Source organism: Mesoplodon densirostris, chromosome 11 (genome assembly GCF_025265405.1).
Source record: "Mesoplodon densirostris isolate mMesDen1 chromosome 11, mMesDen1 primary haplotype, whole genome shotgun sequence".
Lineage (NCBI taxonomy): Eukaryota > Metazoa > Chordata > Mammalia > Artiodactyla > Ziphiidae > Mesoplodon > Mesoplodon densirostris.
The window spans coordinates 11,508,528-11,529,523 of NC_082671.1; the positions used below are offsets into that span (position 1 = coordinate 11,508,528).

At 40.6% G+C, this 20,996-nt stretch overlaps 1 protein-coding gene across 1 annotated transcript; it reads left to right on the forward strand.

Annotated features, from left to right (window-relative positions):
• Positions 1–535: 535 nt before the first annotated feature.
• DDX47 (DEAD-box helicase 47) lies at positions 536–20,784 on the forward strand. Its single transcript, XM_060113620.1, has 12 exons — positions 536–639; positions 1,319–1,412; positions 11,503–11,691; positions 12,148–12,219; positions 12,438–12,556; positions 14,123–14,194; positions 14,548–14,664; positions 15,214–15,360; positions 15,909–16,046; positions 17,692–17,762; positions 18,377–18,506; positions 20,204–20,784. Exons 1-12 carry the CDS (start codon positions 553–555, stop codon positions 20,333–20,335), a joined length of 1,368 nt encoding a protein of 455 aa, XP_059969603.1. The 5' UTR covers positions 536–552; the 3' UTR covers positions 20,336–20,784.
• Positions 20,785–20,996: the final 212 nt, after the last annotated feature.

Below are 20,996 nucleotides of genomic sequence, written 5' to 3' on the forward strand. Positions count from 1 at the left end.
CGGGCCTCTCACTGCTGTGGCCTCTCCCGTTGCGGAGCACAGGCTCTGGATGCGCAGGCTCAGCGGCCATGGCTCACGGGCCCAGCCGCTCCGCGGCATGTGGGATCTTCCCGGACCGGGGCACGAACCCGTGTCCCCTGCATCGGCAGGCGGACTCTCAACCACTGCGCCACCAGGGAAGCCCTCTCAAGATATTATTGAATAAATGAATGAAATAATATTTATAATAAATAAATAGTACTGTAATATGAACATGTTCAAAACTCTATGGTTAGAAGAGGGAGGAACACAGCGGTTGTGAAAGGTGGGGAAAACTTTCTAAAGGGACCTAAAGGGCAGATTAGTGGTCCTGGTCATCAGGCCCTTCTGCACTTGGCTCAGCTCCACAACTCCAAACGCTTATACCCATACCTAATTTTTTTTTTTACTGCTTTTCCGCGAAACCCCGCCAAGCCCGCAGGGGGCGCCCACAACACGCCACCCGGGAGAACGAGAACTACATTTCCCAGCATCCCGCGCGCCGCCGACCCACCTCCGGAGCCCGCGGATAACATGGCGGCGTCCGAGCAGTGCGGTTCACCGGCTGAGGTGCCTCAGATGGCGGTGGAGGAGGCGGAAACGAAGACATTTAAAGACCTGGTAAGAGTGATGACGCCGGTTTCCCTTTTTCCTGCTGGCGCCAGGCGCGGGCAGGGTCCGGTTGCCTTCGATACCGGCCGCTGGTGTGCAAAAAACAGCCGGGGCCTAGCTCAGGTTCACCCCGGGATGTCCAAAGCTCGGGTTCCGGACGAGCTCCCTCTGCACTGAGTTTGGGTGGTGGGAGGGCGGCCGGTGCCCGGGAGCCCCCATTTGCCCTTTTGAACTCCACCTTGGTGTGGCAGTGTTGTGTCTGTGCAGGATGTTGTCCATGCGGCGAATCCGATTTTTGTGCATCTTGGGTTTCGGATTCAGATGAACCGGTATTGAATTCTGACCCAGTCACTGACTAGAGGCAAGTTATTTCGGTGCCTCACTTTCCACATCTGTAAATTGGGGATTATGATAAGTACCGCATAGAGTTGTGAAGATTAAATGAAGTGACACAGGCAAAGAACTTGGTTTTTGTCCCGGGCGAGTGGAGAGTGATTGCTAAGTCTTAAGTTCCTGTCCCAGTTCTCAGAGTTAAGGAGAAGACTGAGTAGACTCACAATAAAAACCTCTTGAATCAAAGCGTAGGGGACGCACATGTCACCAGCAAGGCGGCCCTAACAGTCATTTAATTGTGTGGGAGGTGAGTGTGTGTTTTTCTTTGCTAAACTGTGTTTTTCTGAATTCTAAGGGTGTGACAGATGTGTTGTGTGAAGCTTGTGACCAGTTGGGATGGACAAAGCCAACAAAGATCCAGATTGAAGCTATTCCTTTGGCCTTACAGGGTAGGTTGAAATTAAGTATGTGGCCTGTTTCAGATTCAGTATGAAGTTACACATATTCAATTAAATACCACTTTTGAGAGCTATTGCTTTGCATACGTCAAGTGAAATAAAATTCGGTCCCTAAAGATAAAAAAGTTGTGGCTTATTGGTTTTTGAAACAGTAATTCTCCAGTTTTACGGAGCTTACTTTCTACGAGGGGGTTTGTTGTCTTCTCCTGTTTTTCTAGCTTTTTCTTTCTCAGTTTCTTTTGGCTCTTTTCCCTTTGCCTTGCGGTGTTAATTCTGTCTTTATCCTTTTTTCTCACTCTAAAATGTTAACTAAGATTTCTCATCCAGTTCTGAAGCTTTAATACTGTCTGCATCAGTGAGTTTCAGCCAGTGCTCATTAGAATCACCTGTGGAACTTTTAAAACACTAGCGATTTCTGGGCTCCAACGTAGACCTTCTGAATTGGAATTTCCAGGCATGGGACCTAGGCATATATAGATAGTTTTGTACAGATACAAAACTTAATAGTTCTGGGACTTCCCTGGTGGTCCAGTGGTTAAGAATCCTCCTGCCAATGCAGGGGGCATGGGTTTGAGCCCTGGTCCAGGAAGATCCCACATGCCGTGGAGCAACTAAGCCCGTGCACCACAACTACTGAGCCTGCATTCTAGAGCCCACGTGCCACAACTACTGAAGCCTGCGTGCCTAGAGCCTGCAGCAAGAGAAGCCTGTGCACTGCAACAAAGGGTAGCCCCTGCTTGCCGTAACTAGAGAAAGCCTGTGCACAGCAATGAAGGCCCAGTGCAGCCAAAAGTTAAAAAAAAAAAAAAATAATAATAATAATTTTTAAAAAACTTAATTGTTTATTCTAATTGGTCTGCCCCTGGGGGAGCACACATGAGCACTGGTCAGATGCTCATGGCTCCCATGTCTATATTTCTAGCCCACACTTCTTCACTGAGCTCCAAACAAGTATGTCCAACTGGTTTTTAGATACTTTTCTCTAAGCTTAATGCAGGAATCTCAAGTTCCCTATGTCCAAAACAGAGTCCTTATTTTTCTCACCAGAACTAATTTCTCTGTAGCCTTTATCTCAGTTTATGGCTTTTGAGTTTCCTAAGCTAGAAACTTCTGTGTCAATCACATTTTCTTTTGTTACTTTCTTTTATTTCTTTATTTTCTTGAAGTATAGTTGATTTACAATGTTGTGTTAATTTCTCTTTCCTTTTTTTTTGGGAAGTCTCATGAAGAAAGAAAATGTATTCAATATATTTTTAACAATTTTGAGAATACATGAACTTTACGTTTATATTTGCAAAAATGTACATGGAAAATATGATGAGAATAAATAACAGGTCAACAGTACTAACACCAGCACAAACAATACATTGTGTACATCACACCTATGAACTTTCTCCATAAGAATGATTCCAAAGGTCTACAGAAACAAAATAACACTCACAAGAGAGGTTATTTTGTTAATAATCATATATGTGTTGATTCAAATAAATTAGAATTTCATGTTGTAATGCTTTGTCTGTAATGTTCCAATTCTCATACAACTTGAGTTTATTATCCAACACTGCTTAGTTCTTTGGAGTCTCAGCAACAACACAGACTTTTACAGCTTGATGATTTTTCAAGTCTCTAACCAGCCATGTAACATTTAACGTCAGGCCTAGTGTTACGGAAGCAGCTCTTGGAAAACCACCTAAAGAGGGCTTGAGATCCCCAGGCAGAGCCTGGTGTTTAAGGTTGAAAGGCAGTCTGTGATAAAGTAGCAAAGTTGAGCCTTTGATTTATTTCTTTATTTTAAATTAATTAATTAGCTAATCTATTTATTCATTTATTTTGGTTGGGCATTGGGTTGTCTGCCTGACAGAGAGCATCCTTCCTCAGGAAATTCTGCTCTTGCCCACTAAGGGAGAACAGAATAGTCAGGAAAGGCATGGGTGACCTTTTTAATTTTTCTAATATGATACAGTATAACATGTCTCCTCAGAACTCTGATTACAAAGGAAAATCCCCCACTGCAGTCTGGTGTGCCATCCCATTATTCAGTTTTAGAAGCATAAAATGAGCCTCAAGGCAAGACATCAGAGAGCTCACTTAACGCATATTCTCCAACATAAAGACAAAAAAAATAAATGGAAGAATGGAAGGAAGGAAGGGAGGGAGGGAGGGAGGGAGGGACGGGGGAAGGTCTTACTGTTCCACATTGTTTTGGCTATTATCAACTTTTGTTAGATGTTTCCTTCTTTCTCTCCAGGGTGTATGATACCTAGGAAGCTGTATGTGCCAAACATTTGTCAGGCAATGTGGTCCTAATTATATAGCTATTATTTGAACAAAATTCCAATCACTAATGTTAACAGCAGGTTATCTGCCTATGGCCTAGAGATTTGAATCTATACTGTACTATTAACTTTTATTGTATATAAATGAAAATTTGAAATTCATAATTATTCTGTTATTTGAAATCCCATCACAGTTTACATATCTGTATCTATACATGTGATCTCATATAATCTTTATCGTATCAGTTTTACAGTAAACAATGTGATCTTTCTGCCTCAAGCTTTATTGCCAACTTAATGGGAAATGCACTTATTTTGATGACCAAAAATTACCCCCCAAAATTGGATGCAAATTTGTCCAGTGGAGTATCATATTCTGACTCTGTAGTTGACTCAACTTAAGGATTTCAATTTATTTTATTCCTACTTACTTCAACTTGATGTGCTCGATAGCCCATTTTTATGCCAACTATCTGCAGGAAAACAAAAAGAATAGTAAAAATCATTAATCACGGCATCTTGTTCATGTTCTAAACTGAGAGCAAAAGTTATGCAAATCGAGTATCCTATTTCTCTGAATATAATCAACAGTAACAATTTTAAATGCCTGTTTAAAGAATTGTAAGAAATAATTTCAATAAGTTTTATCTATGACTTTTTTTTAACATCTTTATTGGAGTATAATTGCTTTATATTGTTGTGTTAGTTTCTGCTGTATAACAAAGTTAATCAGCTATACATATACATATATCCCCATATCCCCTCCCTCTTGTGCCTCCCTCCCACCCTCCCTATCCCACCCCTCTAGGTGGTAACAAAGCATGGCCTGATCTCCCTGTGCTATGCAGCTGCTTCCCACTAGCTATCTGTGTTACATTTGGTAGTGTATATATGTCAATGCCACTCTCCCACTTCATCTCAGCTTACCCTTCCCCCTCCCTGTGTCCTCAAGTCCATTTTGTATGTCTGCGTCTTTATTCCTGTCCTGTTCCTAGATTCTTCAGAACCGTTTTTTTTTTTTTTTTTTTTTTTTTTTTTTTTTTTAGATTCCACATATATGTGTTAGCATATGGTATTTGTTTTTCTCTTTCTGACTTACTTCACTCTGAAGGACAGATTCTAGGTCCATCCACCTCACTACAAATAACTCAATTTCGTTTCTTTTTATGGCTGAGTAATATTACATTGTATATATGAGCCACATCTTCTTTAGCCATTCATCTGTCAGTGGACACTTAGGTTGCTTCCATGTCCTGGCTATTGTAAATAGTGATTCAGTGAACATTGTGGTACATGACTCTTTTTGAATTATGGTTTTCTCAGAGTATATGCCCAGTAGTGGGATTGCTGGGTCGTATGGTAGTTCTATTTTTAGTTTTTTAAGGAACCTCCATACTGTTCTCCATAGTGGCTGTATCAATTTACATTCCCACCAACAGTGCAAGAGGGTTCCCTTTTCTCCACACCCTCTCCAGCATTTATTTTTTGTAGATGTTCTGATGATGGCCATTCTGACCGGTGTGAGGTGATACCTCATTGTAGTTTTGATTTGCATTTCTCTAATGATTAGTGATGTTGAGCATCTTTTCATGTGTTTGTTGGCAATCTGTATATCTTATTTGGAGAAATGTCTATTTAGGTCTTCTGCCCATCTTTGGATTGGGTTGTTTGTTTTTTTGATATTGAGCTGCATGAGCTGCTTGTATATTTTGGAGATTAATCCTTTGTCAATGCTTCATTTGCAAATATTTTCTCCCATTCTGAGGGGTGTCTTTTCATCTTGTTTATGGTTTCCTTTGATGTGCAAAAGCTTTGAAGTTTCATTAGGTCCCATGTGTTTATTTTTGTCTTTATTTCCATTTCTCTAGGAGGTGGGTCAAAAAATATCTTGCTGTGATTTATGTCATAGAGTGTTCTGCCTATGTTTTCCTGTAAGAGTTTTATAGTGTCTGGGCTTACATTTAGGTCTTTAATCCATTTTGTGTTTATTTTTATATATGGTGTTAGGGAGTGTTCTAATTTCATTCTTTTACATGTAGCTGTCCAGTTTGCCCAGCACCACTTATTAAAGAGGCTGTCTTTTCTCCATTGTACATTCTTGCCTCCTTTATCAAAGATAAGGTAACCATATGTACATGGGTTTATCTCTGGGCTTTCTACCTTTTTCCATTGAGCTATACTTATTTTTATGCCAGTACCATACTGTCTTGATTACTGTAGCTTTGTAGTATAGTCTAAAGTCCGGGAACCTGATTCCTCCAGCTCCGTTTTTCTTTCTCAAGATTGCTTTGGCTATTCGGGGTCTTTTGTGTTCCCATACAAATTGTGAATTTTTTGTTCTAGTTCTGTGAAAAATGCCATTGGTAGTTTGATAGGGATTGCACTGAATCTGTAGATTGCTTTGGGTAATATAGTCATTTTCAGAACGTTGATTCTTCCAGTCCAAGAACATGATATATCTCTCCATCTGTTTGTATCACCTCTAATTTCTTTCATCAGTGTCTTATAGTTTTCTGCATACAGGTCTTTTGTCTCCTTAGGTAGGTTTATTCCTAGGTATTTTATTCTTTTTGTTGCAGTAGTGAATGGGAGTGTTTCCTTAATTTCTCTTTCACATTTTTCATCATTAGTCTGTAGGAATGCAAGAGATTTCTGTGCATTAATTTTGTATCCTGCTACTTTACCAAATTCATTAATTAGCTCTAGTAGTTTTCTGTTAGTATTTTTAGGAATCTCTATGTATAGTATCATGTCACCTGCAAACAGTGACAGTTTTACTTCTTCTTTTCCGATTTGGATTCCTTTTATTTCTTTTTCTTCTCTATTTGGTCTGGCTAAAACTCCCAAAACTATGTTGAATAATAGTGGTGAGAGTGGGCAACCTTGTCTTGTTCCTGATCTTAGTGGAAATGGTTTCAGTTTTTCACCATTGAGAATGATGTTGGCTTTGGATTTGTCATATATGGCCTTTATTAAAGGGTAAGGTCCCTCTATGCCTACTTTCTGGAGAGTTTTTTATCATAAATGGGTGTTGAATTTTGTCAAAAGCTTTCTCTGCATCTATTGAGATGATCATATGGTTTTTATCCTTCAATTTGTTAATATGGTTTATCACATTGATTGCTTTGCATATATTGAAGAATCCTTGCATTCCTGGGATAAACCCCACTTCATCATGGTGTATGATCCTTTAAATGTTTTGCTGGATTCTGTTTGCTAGTATTTTGTTGACGATTTTTGCATCTATGTTTATCAGTGACGTTGGCCTGTAGTTTTCTTTTTTTGTAACATCTTTGTCTGGTTTTGGTATCAGGGTGATGGTGGCCTCATAGAATGAGTTTGGGAGTGTTCCTCCCTCTGCTATATTTTGGAAGAGTTTGAGAAGGATAGGTGTTAGCTCTTCTCTAAATGTTTGATAGAATTCGCCTGTGAAGCCATCTGGTCCTGGTCTTTTGTTTGTTGGAAGATTTTTAATCACAGTTTCAATTTCAGTGCTTGTGATTGACCTGTTTATATTTTCTCTTTCTTCCTGGTTCAGTCTCAGAAAGTTGTGCTTTTCTAAGAATTTGTCCATTTCTTCCAGGTTGTCCATTTTATTGGCATATAGTTGCTTGCAGTAATCTGTCATGATCTTTTACATTTCTGCAGTGTCAGTTATTACTTCTCCTTTTTCATTTCTAATTCTGTGGATTTGAGTCTTCTCCCTTTTTTTCTTGATGAGTCTGGCTACTGGTTTATAAATTTTGTTTATCTTCTCAAAGAACCAGCTTTTAGTTTTTTTGATCTTTGCTCTCATTTCCTTCACTTCTTTTTCATTTATTTCTGATCTGATCTTTATGATTTCTTTCCTGCTGCTAACTTTGGGGTTTTTTTTTTTTTGTTCTTCTTTCTCTAATTGCTCTAGGTGTAAGGTTAGGTTGTTTATTTGAGATTTTTCTTGTTTCTTGAGGTAGGATTGTATTGCTATAAACTTCCCTCTTAGAACTGCTTTTGCTGCATCCCATAGGTTTTGGTTCATCGTGTTTTCATTGTCATTTGTTTCTAGGTATTTTTTGATTTCCTCTTTGATTTCTTCAGTGATCTCTTGGTTATTTAGTAGCATATTTTTTAGCCTCTATGTGTTTATATTTTTTACAGGTTTTTTCCTGTAATTGATATCTAGTCTCATAGCGTTGTGGTCAGAAAAGATACTTGATACGATTTCAATTTTCTTAAATTTACCAAGGCTTGATTTGTGACTCAAGATATGATCTTTCCTGGAGAATGTTCCATGAGCACTTGAGAAGAAAGTGTATTCTGTTGATTTTGGATGGAATGTCATAAGTATCAGTTAAGTCCCTCTTGTTTAGTGTATCATTTAAAGCTTGTGTTTCCTTATTTATTTTCATTTTGGTTGATCTGTCCATTGGTGAAAGTGGGGTGTTAAAGTCCCCTACTATGAGTGTGTTACTGTCGATTTCCCCTTTTATGGCTGTTAGCATTAGCCTTATGTATTGAGGTGCTCCTATGTTGGCTACATAAATATTTACAGTTGTTATATCTTCTTGGATTGATCCCTTGATCATTATGTAGTGTCCTTGTTTGTCTCTTGTAATAGTCTTTATTTTAAAGACGATTTTGTCTGATATGAGAATTGCTACTCCAGCTTTCCTTTGATTTCCATTTGCATGGAATATCTTTTTCCATCCCCTCACTTTCAGTCTGTATGTGTCCCTAAGTCTGAAGTGAGTCTCTTATAGACAGCATATATACGGGTCTTGTTTTTGTATCCATTCAGTCAGTCTATGTCTTTTGGATGGAGCATTTAATCCATTTACATTTAAGGTAATTATCAGTATGTATGTTCCTGTTACCATTTTCTTAATTGTTTTGGGTTTGTTATTGTAGGTCTTTTCCTTCTCTTGTTTCCTGCCTAGAGAAGTTCCTTTAGCATTTGCTGTAAAGCTGGTTTCTTGGTGCTCAGTTCTCTTAACTTTTGCTTGAATATAAAGCTTTTGATTTCTCCATCGAATCTGAATGAGATCCTTGCTGGGTAGAGTAACGTTGGTTGTAGGTTTTTCCCTTTCATCACTTTAAATATGTCCTGCCACTCCCTTCTGGCTTGCAGAGTTTCTGCTGAAAGATCAGCTGTTAACCTTATGGGGATTCCCTTGTATGTTATTTGTTGCTTTTCCCTTGCTGCTTTTAATATTTTTCTTTGTATTTAATTTTTGATAGTTTGATTAATATGTGTCTTGTTGAATTTCTCCTTGTATTTATGCTGTATGGGACTGTCTGCTTCCTGGACTTGATTGACTATTGCCTTTCCCATGTTTAGGAAGTTGTCAACTATAATCTCTTCAAATATTTTCCCCATCCCTTCCTTTTTCTCTTCTTCCATGGGACCCCTATTATTTGATTGTTGGTGCGTTTAATGTTGTTCCAGAGGTCTCTGAGACTGTCCTCAATTCTTTTCTTTCTTTATTCTGCTCTGTGGTAGTTATTTCCACTATTTTATCTTCCAAGTCACTTATCCATTCTTCTGCCTCAGTTATTCTGCTATTGATTCCTTCTAGAGAATTTTTAATTTCATTTATTGTGTTGTTCATCATTGTTTGTTTTCTCTTTAGTTTTTCTACATCTTTGTTAAATGTTTCTTTTATTTTCCCCATTCTATTTCCAAGATTTTGGATCATTTTTACTATCATTACTCTGAATTCTTTTTCAGGTAGACTGCCTATTTCCTCTTCATGTGTTTGGTCTTGTGGGTTTTTACCTTGCTCCTTCATCTGCTGTGTGTTTCTCTGTCTTCTCATTTTGCTTAACTTACTGTGTTTGGGGTCTCCTTTTCGCAGGCTGTAGGTTCGTGGTTCCTGTTGTTTTTGGTGTCTAACCCCAGTGGGTGAGGTTGGTTCACTGGGTTGTGTAGGCTTCCTGGTAGAGGGGACTGGTGCCTGTGTTCTGGTGGATGAGGTTGGATCTTATCTTTCTGGTGGGCAGGTCCGCATCCGGTGGTGTGTTTTGGGGTGTCTGTGAACTTATTATGATTTTAGGCAGCCTCTCTGCTAATGGGTGGGGTTGTGTTCCTGTCTTGCTAGTTGTTTGGCATGGGGTATCCAGCACTGGAGCTTGCTGGTCATTGAGTGGAGCTGCGTCTTAACATTGAGATGGAGATCTCTGGGAGAGCTCTCACCGATTGATATTACGTGGAGCTGGGAGGTCTCTGGTGGACCAATGTCCTGAACTCAGCTCTCCCACCTCAGAGGCTCCGGCCTGACATCTGGCCGGAGCGCCAAGACCCTGTTAGCCACATGGCTCAACTTGGTACGAGGGATGCTTGCCAGTGAACTAAGATGCGAAAAAGACACAACGCATAAATACCAAAGGTGTTGCTTGTGGTGCCAACTCTCTGGTTCCACGGACCTCTTTCCTTACTTTGTAATTCTCACTTCGGCTGGCCTCCATTTCAGGCCACCATCATAGCTCCCCTGGTACCCTAACTGAGCTCTCATTTTCCTGTGTGTTCCCCATTCTGCCCTTTAGTTCATTTTAAGTTGTAGGGAAGAGAGTCATATTCAGGTTACCTCAGGGAAAGGGGGTTATTGTAGGGTTATTCTCTAGGTGAGGAAGCCTCAGCAGTCAACTGTGGAAGTCATTACTCGACAGGAAGGCTTCCCACTGGGTGCTGTCCTAGTGCTCAGCTACTTTGGGGGCTGCAGCCAGCATAGAGGTGGTGGTCTTGGCTTGGAAATTGATTGCCAAATCTTCTCAGTTTTGTCTTGATTGGTGATAACAAACCATGGGGACCCATTCTTAAGGTATTACTTCTGGCATTCTTCCCTCAGAAGGAGCAGTGTAAATGGCTGTACTGTTAAGCTCCTTGGGTCCTTCTTATGCCATCAGGCCTGGGGTTTATCTTCTTAACGAATAACATTGGTCATGATATTCCCTGCTTAACATCCTTCAGTTCCTCTCTCTTATAGGAAGATGTCAAGACTCCTTAGCATGGCTGTGGGTTTCCTTATTCGTCTCCCTTTCCCCCTTGACTTCTGTGTCCTGGCCACGTTGTACTTCTCCCTCTCTGAACTCATGCTGTGTTCTTTTTTTTTTTTTTAATTTATGTATTTTTGGCTGCATTGGGTCTTCGTTGCATGCGTGGGCTTTCTGTAGTTGTGGAGAGCGGGGGCTACTCTTTGTTGCAGTGCACAGGCTTCACATTGTGGTGGCTTCTTGTTGTGGAGCATGGGCTCTAGAGCGCAGGCTCAGTAGTTGTGGCACACAGGCTCAGTAGTTGTGGCTCATGGGCTCTAGAGCACAAGCTCAGTAGTTGTGGCGCACGGGCTTAGTTGCTCTACGGCATTTGGGGTCTTCCCGGACCAGGGCTCGAACCCGTGTCCCCTGCATCGGCAGGCGGATTCTTAATCACTGCGCCACCAGGGAAGCCCCATGCTGTGTTCTTTAAAGCGTCTTTCCTCATACGGGACTGCCCTTCCTTTCCTTCTCTGCTTCCTTCCAGATTTAATTTACTCATCACCTCTGTTAACCTTTCCTGACTCCTCCTGGCAGTAGGTTGCTCGTTCCTTTTTGTTCTCACTGTATCCTGTAGGGACCTATCGTATTAGAACATATTTGCGTATTTCACCCCTGGATTTTGAGCTAATTTAAGACAGAGACCGTGTCTTCTGTCTCATCAACCTCCCCCTCCCCTGAATTCATCCAGTATTTATTCATGGTCTACTTTGTGCCAGCATTGGGTCCTTGTGGAATAATGTGGAAATGGTGCGGAGAGCATTTCTTTGCTCTTAGGTGTTTTCTTTGTCTTCTAGGTCGTGATATTATTGGGCTGGCGGAAACCGGCTCTGGGAAGACAGGGGCCTTTGCTCTGCCCATCCTGAATGTGCTGCTGGAGACGCCCCAGCGTTTGTTTGCCTTAGTTCTCACCCCCACTCGGGAGCTAGCCTTTCAGATCTCAGAGCAGTTTGAAGCCCTGGGGTCTTCTATTGGGGTGCAATGTGGTAAGTGTGGAGAGGAAAGGGATCTTCAGAATTTCTTCACAGTTTGAGAATGAGTGTGGGGGCTTCCCTGGTGGCACAGTGGTTGAGAGTCCGTCTGCCGATGCAGGGCACACGGGTTCGTGCCCCGGTCTGGAAAGATCCCACATGCCGCGGAGCGGCTGGGCCTGTGAGCCATGGCCACTGAGCCTGCGTGTCCAGAGCCTGTGCTCTGCAACGGGAGGGGCCACAGCAGTGAGAGGCCCGTGTACCGCCAAAAAAAAAAAAAGAGAGAGAGAGAGAATGAGTGTGAAAGGAGAATGGAAGGAAGTGTCATTAACATAAGTTCATTGACCTAGCTTCGGGGAAAGTTGTAATTGTAAGGGAAGAAAAATGAAAGTGGAAATGTGTCATTGGCTTTACAGTAAACTATGGAAAAAAATTAAGGATCTCTTTTCAATATACTTTTTCTTTCTGTAGCTGTGATTGTAGGTGGAATTGATTCAATGTCTCAATCTCTGGCCCTGGCCAAAAAGCCACATATAGTAATAGGTGAGTAATGACAACGGTAAAAGACACTGGTGATGATGAATTGGAGAAAATCTACTGATACTGGGTGTAACTTCTTTGTGTGGGAAGAGTTCAAAGAATGGATTTAATTTTTTGTTTAATTTTTTTTAATTTCTGAAATTCTGGTTGGGAGGGGGTGGTCACTTTCTTTCTGTCCTTTTTCTTAAACATTGCCCTCTCTCCTCAACTTTTCTTGTTAGCAACTCCTGGTCGGCTGATTGACCACTTGGAAAATACAAAAGGTTTCAACTTAAGAGCTCTCAAGTATTTGGTCATGGATGAAGCAGACCGAATATTAAATATGGATTTTGAGACAGAGGTGAGCTCTCAACATCTTTCCTCTTCCTAGAGCATCTCAAAATCTGTTCAAAATCTGGTTCATCACATACCTGCTTTTGTGGGGCACTTACCATTGTTGGTTAATTTAACATCTCTCTGCTTTTTTCATTCTTGATGCTCTTTACACTGTCACTGCCTCAGCATCCTCTTTATTTTTATTTTTTCTTTCATTTTTATTGAAGGATAGTTGATTTATAATATATTATTTTTAGGTGTGCAACGTAGTGATTCAATATTTCTGTAGATTATACTCCATTTAAAATTATTACAAGATAATGGCTATATTTCCCTGTGCTGTACAATATATCCTTGTTGCTTTTAAATTAAATTAAATTTAATTAGTTTTTTACTGAAGTATAGTTAATTTACAATGTTGTGTTTCTGGTGTACAGCAAAGTGATTCAGTTATACATACATATATAAATATGTGTATATATATACATATATATATGTGTGTGTGTATGTGTGTATATACATATACCTACACAAACTCCTAATTTATCCTTCCCTCTTTTCCCCTTTGGTAACCATAAGTTTGTTTTCTATGTCTGTGAATGTGTTTCTGTTTTGTAAATAAGTTCATTTGTATCATATTTTAGATTCCACATATAAGTGATATGTGATATTTGTCTTTGTCTGACTTCCCTTAGTATGATAATCTCTAGGTCCATCCATGTGGCTGCAAATGGCATTATTTCATACTTTTTTATGGCTGAGTAGTATTCCATTCTGTATATATACCACATCTTCTTTATCCATTCATCTGTCGATGGACATTTAGGTTGCTTCCATCTCTTGGATATTGTAAATAGTCTCAGCATCCTCTTTCAAATATAGTCTGACTTGGGGGGCGAGGGTTAAGTTAGGAATATGGAATTAACATACACACACTCCTATATATAAAATAGATAAACAACAAGGACCTACTGTATAGCACAGGGAGCTATATTCAATATCTTGTAATGACCTATAATGGAAAAGAATCTGAAAACGTGTAAATATGTATGTATGTGTAACTGAATCACTTTGCTGTACACCTGAAACACTGTAAATCAACTATACGTCAATTAAAAAAGACCGTTGGGAAAAAAACATATATATATATGCATACATACATACATGCATACATACATACACACATACATACATATAGACTGACTTTGATTTCACAGATGAGAAATACCAAAACCAGATTTTCTTTTTCCATTTCATTTGATTTCAGCCTCTTGCATCTTTTCTTTGATGACCCATTCACCATAGCCTATTTAGTTGATTCATGCTTATTCTTGACTTTTCTCTCAGATTAGCTCTACTCTGCGGATTTAAGCTGCTCTTTTCTCTGACCGGCGTTGTTTTTTGATAGCATCTGGTATGGTATCAAATAGTAACTATTCAGTCAGTTTTCGCTGAACTGAATCAACGTTCTGAGTCCCCACATCCCCACAGTGATGTATGTAGTTTGGTACCCGTCGTCTCCTTCACAAGCAGCATTTGCAGGTGTCCCGTCTAAACGTCATGTTGGTTTCCTTTGCTCTTTCTGCCTTAGGTTGACAAGATCCTGAAAGTGATTCCCCGAGATCGGAAAACATTTCTCTTTTCTGCTACGATGACCAAGAAGGTGAACTTTTCTAGGACTTCTCTTTTCTTCTTTATAAGAATTGATAAAGGGCCTCCCTGGTGGCGCAAGTGGTTGAGAGTCCGCCTGCCGATGCAGGGGATACGGGTTCGTGCCCCGGTCTGGGAGGATCCCATATGCCACGGAGCGGCTGGGCCCGTGAGCCATGGCCGCTGAGCCTGCGCGTCCAGAGCCTGTGCTCCGCAACGGGGGAGGCCACAACAGTGAGAGGCCCGCATACCGCAAAAAAAAAAAAAAAAAAAAAAAAGAATTGATAAATAGAAACAGTCACAGTGACAATAATAAAAATAGAGTATTTAGGAATCAGTGTACTATTGTAGGTATTCTTTCTTCAGGTGCAAAAACTTCAGCGAGCAGCGCTGAAGAATCCTGTGAAATGTGCCGTTTCCTCTAAATACCAGACGGTTGAGAAGTTACAGCAATATTATCTTTTTATTCCTTCTAAGTTCAAGGTAAAGTGTTTGCTTTGATCATTCCTGCCTCTCCCTCTCCTTCTTCACCAAGACATCTGAAAATGTGTCAACTCTTGATTAGCTAAGAGCTGTGCTACAGATTGGAGTCCTTTCTGTTTGTTTTAGAGCTCATGCCACGCTTATATTTATCACTGATAAAGTCAAACATTCCGGGAATTCACAACATATTAAACCACAGTAATGAAGTCATGATACAATCCCTTCCTAACCCCATCCTTGAGGTAGTTTTTCTTTTGCCTGCTTATTATGTGGCTTTTTATGGACAAGGGACCCTAGTTTTGTGCTTTGATGTCAGGGCTTTGCATGCTTGCTGAGTACAGATCTCCTTGTGCTTGGCTTCAGGCTGTGTGTGAAACTCATGGTTCACAGAGATGATAATGATAATGCCAGTTAAGGAGTGCAAAGCTGGCGGCTGGGGGTCTGGATAACTGAGAAGCAGCTATGGGCTTAGTCTTTTACATAACTTATATGCCCAGGACGCCAACCTTCTTCCAGGTTCAGTTACATATATTTGGCTTTGTGACTTAGGATACCTACCTGGTTTATATTCTAAATGAATTGGCTGGAAACTCCTTTATGATATTCTGCAGCACTTGTAACAATACTCAGAGGACAGCTTTGCTACTCCGAAATCTTGGATTCACTGCCATTCCCCTCAATGGACAGATGAGTCAGGTAACTATTCTTTGGAATCATTAGTGGTGAACTGGGGGCATGAGAAAGCTAAACCTTGTAGCAGGAGATTTCTGCAATAGCAACACATGACACTAATGCATCTTCCCATAGTTGTCCTGATTTAATGGGCATTAAAGTTGCTTTGGATGCTACTTCCTCCTTTCAGGATAGCAAGAGGCTCAAATTAGAATATTCCACAGGTAGTTGTCTGGGATGGAAGCTACTGAGTTGATTTATTCAGCCCTCATGGTAATAGTGACTCTCTCGTCTCTAAAGACTTTCAATAAATTATTTCCCAATTATCTTTCTGTCATGTTTAACAAACTCTGTTTCATGTTAGTATTTTCTAGCTTTAGTCTTAAATATCTTTTTATTGCTTCCATGTTTCCTCTGGACCTGTGAAGCCTAGTTCAGACTAAGGGGGAAACATCCTTTTAAAAATTTCTCTCTTGGTTCTTGTATTTATTTAGTGTGTCTAGTTTGTGTGTCTTGGATTCCAAGTTTTTCAAGATTAAAATTCTTTCCATTTCTTCTTTTCATCGTCTCAGAGCAAGCGCCTAGGATCGCTTAATAAATTTAAGGCAAAGGCTCGTTCCATTCTTTTGGCAACTGATGTTGCAAGCCGTGGTTTGGACATACCTCATGTGGATGTAGTTGTTAACTTTGACATCCCTACCCATTCCAAGGTGAGTCCTGTTGCTGACCTGACTTTCTAGCCCCAAAGTGTTTTTCTTTTCTCTTTTCTTTTCTTTTCCCCTTCCCTTTCCTTCCCTTTCTTTCTTTTCCTGTCCTTTCCTCCCTCCCTCCCTCCCTCCCTTCCTCTTTCTCTCTCTCTCGCCCACCTCCTTCTTCCTCCTTTTCTTTTCTTTTTTTTAAAATTGAGATGTAATTGACATATAACATTATATTAGGTGTAAAATGTAATGATTTAATATTCGTATATATTGCAGATTGGTCATAGTAAGTCTAGTTAACATCTGTCACCATTCATAATTACGCATTTCTTTTCTTATGATGAGAATTTTCCCTTAGCAACTTTCAAATATGCAGTGCAGTATTATTAACTCTAGTCAGCATGTTGTACATTACATCCCCATGACTTACTTATTTTATAACTGAAATTTGTACCTTTTGCCCCCTTCACCCATTTCATACACACCCATCCCTGCCTCTGGCAACCACCAAATCTGTTCTCTGTATCTGTGAGCTCAGTTTTTTTTGTTTTTGTTTTAGATTCCACATATAAGTGAGCTCTCAGTATTTGTCTCTGTCTAACTTATTTCACTTAGCTGAATACCCTCAAGGTCTATCCACGTTGTCACAAATAGAAAGATGTCATTCTTTTTTATGGCTGAATACTATTCCATTGTATCCAAAGTGTATTTCTTAATGGAATGTTTTCTGTCTTTCCTTAGTTACAGTATTGGAGTTTTTTTTGGTGTGTGTGTGTCCTTGATTAGTTAAGTGTCAAAAACAGGGAAAGCTCTAGATCTTTTCATTCTCCTCATCTTGCACATGCCTGTGGATGTGATATTAATGAATGTGAATGAAGGAGCCCAGGAGAGGGGTTAGAGGCTCACCGTCGGAGGCACAGTCGCACCACGTGCTCACCTCTGTCGGTCTAGCTGATGAGAAATGGCAGCCTGTGGTCCTCAGTGTATCCCAGGGTTTCTCAGCCTCGGCACTGTTAACATCTTGGTCTGGGAATTCTTCGTTGCAGGGCTGTCCTTTGCATTGTAGGATGCTTAGCAGAATTCCTGGCTTCTACTCACAGGTGACATTGTGACAACCATATATGTTTCCAGACATTTCCAAATGCCCGCTGGGGAGGATGAAACTGACCCCAGTTGAGAACAACTAGTGTGTCTCGACTTCGTATTAAACTGCTGTAGGCAGGGTCCTGTCTCATGATTTTCACAGTAACTCTGTGTGAGTTTGGCCATGTATTTGTGTCCCTGTTTTATAGATACAAACCAGGGTTCAGAGAAGTTCTGGACTTGGAGACAGTTGTGTCGCTGGTCAGTGGGAAAAGCAGATCTGTGACCCAGGTCTGCCTCTAGATCTAGTGCCATTTTCCTCTGCCTGTGCTATGTCCATGGAGATTTGCTTTGTAGATTTGTCTTTCTATAAAAGAAAGGAAAAAGGGGGTCAGCTTTGTGCTGTGAAGAGAATAAGAAAAGTGAAGTCGATTTATCTGTAACAGATCGCCAGTTCATCTCTCCATGTTCCAACACAAATCTGTTTTCTTTCAAAGGTTTGCAGGAAGATTTTACAGACAGCTTTTAATTTATATTCCAGCCAACTCAAAGTTACTTACCGTTTTCGTTTCAGGATTACATCCATCGAGTAGGTCGAACCGCTCGAGCAGGGCGCTCTGGAAAGGCTATTACTTTTGTCACACAGTAAGTGACCCGGCTTTGGGGCAGAGCATTGTAGAGAAGAGAGCAGAACTGTGGGGCAGAGAGACTTGCAACCCGACTCCACCACTTACCGTAACCGTCACTGAGCCTCCCTCATCCCGCCTCCATTGTTTGTAAAATAGAAATAATAATACCGACCTAGCAGGGTTTTAATGAAGACTGGAGATGTATATGTAACGAGCATATAGTCTGCTACATATGTGTCGTAGAGTACTTGGCATATAGTCTGCTACATATGTGTTGTAGAGTACTTGGCATATAGACGCACACACACAGAAAACCCTGGTATTTCTTGTAAATGCTGGAGCCGGAGAACAGTGACCATTCCCTCAACTCACAGTATTACAATAACTATTTCTGATTTTGTTCTCCAGGGAACAAATTGTTACGTGCCCAGGGCTTTTCTGGGAGTAAGGGATATGTTGGGTGGCTTTCTTCTGGGCTGTGCACAGAAGATTGCATGTAGTTATTATTCTGAAAAGGAACACTAGGTTCGATATTGTTGAAAACTGTGGCCCCTGTTGCATCGTAGTTTTGGAATGGACAGACACGTGCACTGTCAGCCAGCCAGAGCCGTGGCAGTCTTCCTTTTTCAGATACGACGTGGAACTCTTCCAGCGCATAGAACACTTAATTGGGAAGAAACTGCCTGTCTTTCCAACCCAGGATGACGAGGTTATGATGCTGACAGAACGTGTGACTGAGGCCCAAAGATTTGCCCGAATGGTAAGCAACGCATTTTCTCACCAGCAAGGGAAGTTAACTTACATGCAAGACACTTTATTGTGTTAATCCTCAACTTGGAATATTTTATTCCAAATTTAAGATGAGCATACTAAAGTGCAGATGTAGGTAATTTGCTTTCGACTGTACAACTAGAAACGGTTGAATCAGGGTTTGGACTCAGTCTGACCACAGTGACCACATTCCCAGCCACTGTTCATGTTTCACATGAGGCAAAAAAAAAAACCTTTGGACTTGAGATCAGGAGGTGCAGCTGTGAACTGTGAGCTTGGACAAGGCGTCTAACCTCTCAGAATCCGTTCCTCATTTATAGATTAGGAATAATAGTTACCTTGAATACAGGGTTTTATGAGCATCAGTCAAGCTGATGTAAACGGCGTAGGTACTGATAGTAGCGGTGGCGGTAGGAGTGGCGATGAGAAGGTTCTAAAGGAGCCCCTTCCAGGTGCTGTCTCCTCCCCGGGGTGCTGGTCTGAGGGGTGAAGAAACTTCACCCATGGGGTGCTTTCTGAGTAGCTCAGGTGTGGGCTTGTTTTTGTTTTTCTGCCCACATGGAATTCTTTGCTTGGTATTTTTGTTCATAAAAATATTACATGTGCATTGGGAAACATTTTTAGAAAATACACAAAGGATTAAAATAGTAAGTGAAACACATAAGCCACCCCCCACAGAAAACCATTGATAACAGTTGGCTATTTTTCTTTCTTTAGCCATAATTAGACTTTATCTAATTGTATATGACTTTATCTAAATGCATATCATTTTTCTATTTGAACTAGCAGAGATTCATGCGATCACTTTTCTTTTTTTCACATTTAAGCTTTATTCAAAAAGTGTCATCTAGGCTGTGTCTTAGCCCTGAATCGATTCAGTTACCAAACTTTCCTAAACACCAGTGGCAGGCGTAAGCTCTTGGAGTTGTTGCAAGGTCCTTAACAGCCTTCTGACTCGTCAAGGGAAACCAAATCGGGTCTTCTAGACTTTGCATTAGGCATATTTTATTACTTTCCAGTGTTTTGAAAATTGGTAATCTGAGGAGAGAGAATGCAGTTTGTTAAAAATAGCACTGCTTGCAAGTTTAGAAACTGATATCTTAGACGCTAGCACTTAGAATTCTCATGGGATCATTTCTTAATGGCTGCAGAGAATTCTGTCATGAATATATAATGTGATTTACATTGATGTGTGTTTATGCTTTTCCCAGTTTTTTGTATTTTAATTAGGACTCTGTTGAACATCCTGATATGTACAGCTTGCACACTTGTCTTGTTTCCTTAGAATAAATTCCTAGAAGTAGAATCAATTGTTGGGTGGAGGAGAATACACAGTTAAAATTCGAATTCATACGTAATGTCAAACTGCCCCCCTAGGAAAGCTAAAGCACTTTTACATGATGAGCGACAGTGTATGTGACTGTCCCCACACCTGACCAGGTCTAGGTATTACCATTCTCTTAAATCTTTGCCAGAATAATAATAATAGCTTATTGTTTTAATCTTCCTGTCTTTGATTACTAGTAAGATTAACATTTTTGTATCTTGGGATTTTGGTCTTACTCCTTTGCTGATGTGAGGTGTTAAGGAGTTACTTAGTGTTTGATTTTAAGGAGCAGAGACCAGGATGTGTCACTCTCAGTGACAGTCCTTCGTTTTCAATCCCATCCTTTGCGTCTCTTGCAGGAGTTAAGGGAGCATGGAGAGAAGAAGAAGCGCTCGTGGGGGGTTGCTGGGGACAATGATGACACGGAGGGTGCAATCGGTGTCAGGAACAAGGTGGCTGGAGGAAAAATGAAGAAACGGAAAGGCCATTAGTCTCTTTTATAAAGACTTGATTTCTGCTTTCTGTTCTGTAAAGAGGATTGAAGGAGAGAATGAGACCTCTCCCTCCAGAGTTCTGCAGGCCGAAATCCATCAGAATTGTGTCCAGAATCTGCCCCGCTCACTCAGTGCTCATCCCCCTTTCCGTGTGTTAGAACATCGTTGCCTGCAGAATATTTTTGAAGTGCTGATGTCAAGACTCGTACTGTTCTTCAGCTTTTGGTTCCTTGCTCCTGACACTAGTAAGATGTGCTCTCCTATCCCTTCCCACAGACCTGTGCTTTTCTCAGCTGCACGTCGAGGACTGGGCTAATGAAGCCCTTGACCTGTAATTGTAAAGGAAAGGAGCTTCTAGATCTAAAAACAGTGGTACTTCCGCAGTCTCAGCTCGTGTTTCATGAGACCAAATGGGAAATAATAAATTTAAATATTATTTTTTAAAAGTTCAAACTCCTTGAGGACCTCTTTGGGTTACAGACTTTACAGATTTAGTAAGATCTTTCTAATAGGTAAGAAACTGACAGTGGTGATTCCATGGCAGATTCATTGGTTGTCCTTAATTTGAGGTAAACATTATTTATGACTTTAAAAAAATCAACAAAGAAACAAGAGGACGGATGGCTTTGAAAGGGAAGTCCTGCTGAAAGGAGGTTGT

Bases quoted from the DNA above. Each gene is read 5' to 3' on its own strand.
- DDX47 (XM_060113620.1), top strand. From the start codon at position 553: ATGGCGGCGTCCGAGCAGTGCGGTTCACCGGCTGAGGTGCCTCAGATG. The intron at 1,413-11,502 runs GTAGGTTGAAAT...TTTGTCTTCTAG, and splicing joins TATTCCTTTGGCCTTACAGG to GTCGTGATATTATTGGGCTG. The intron at 18,507-20,203 runs GTAAGCAACGCA...CGTCTCTTGCAG, and splicing joins CCCAAAGATTTGCCCGAATG to GAGTTAAGGGAGCATGGAGA.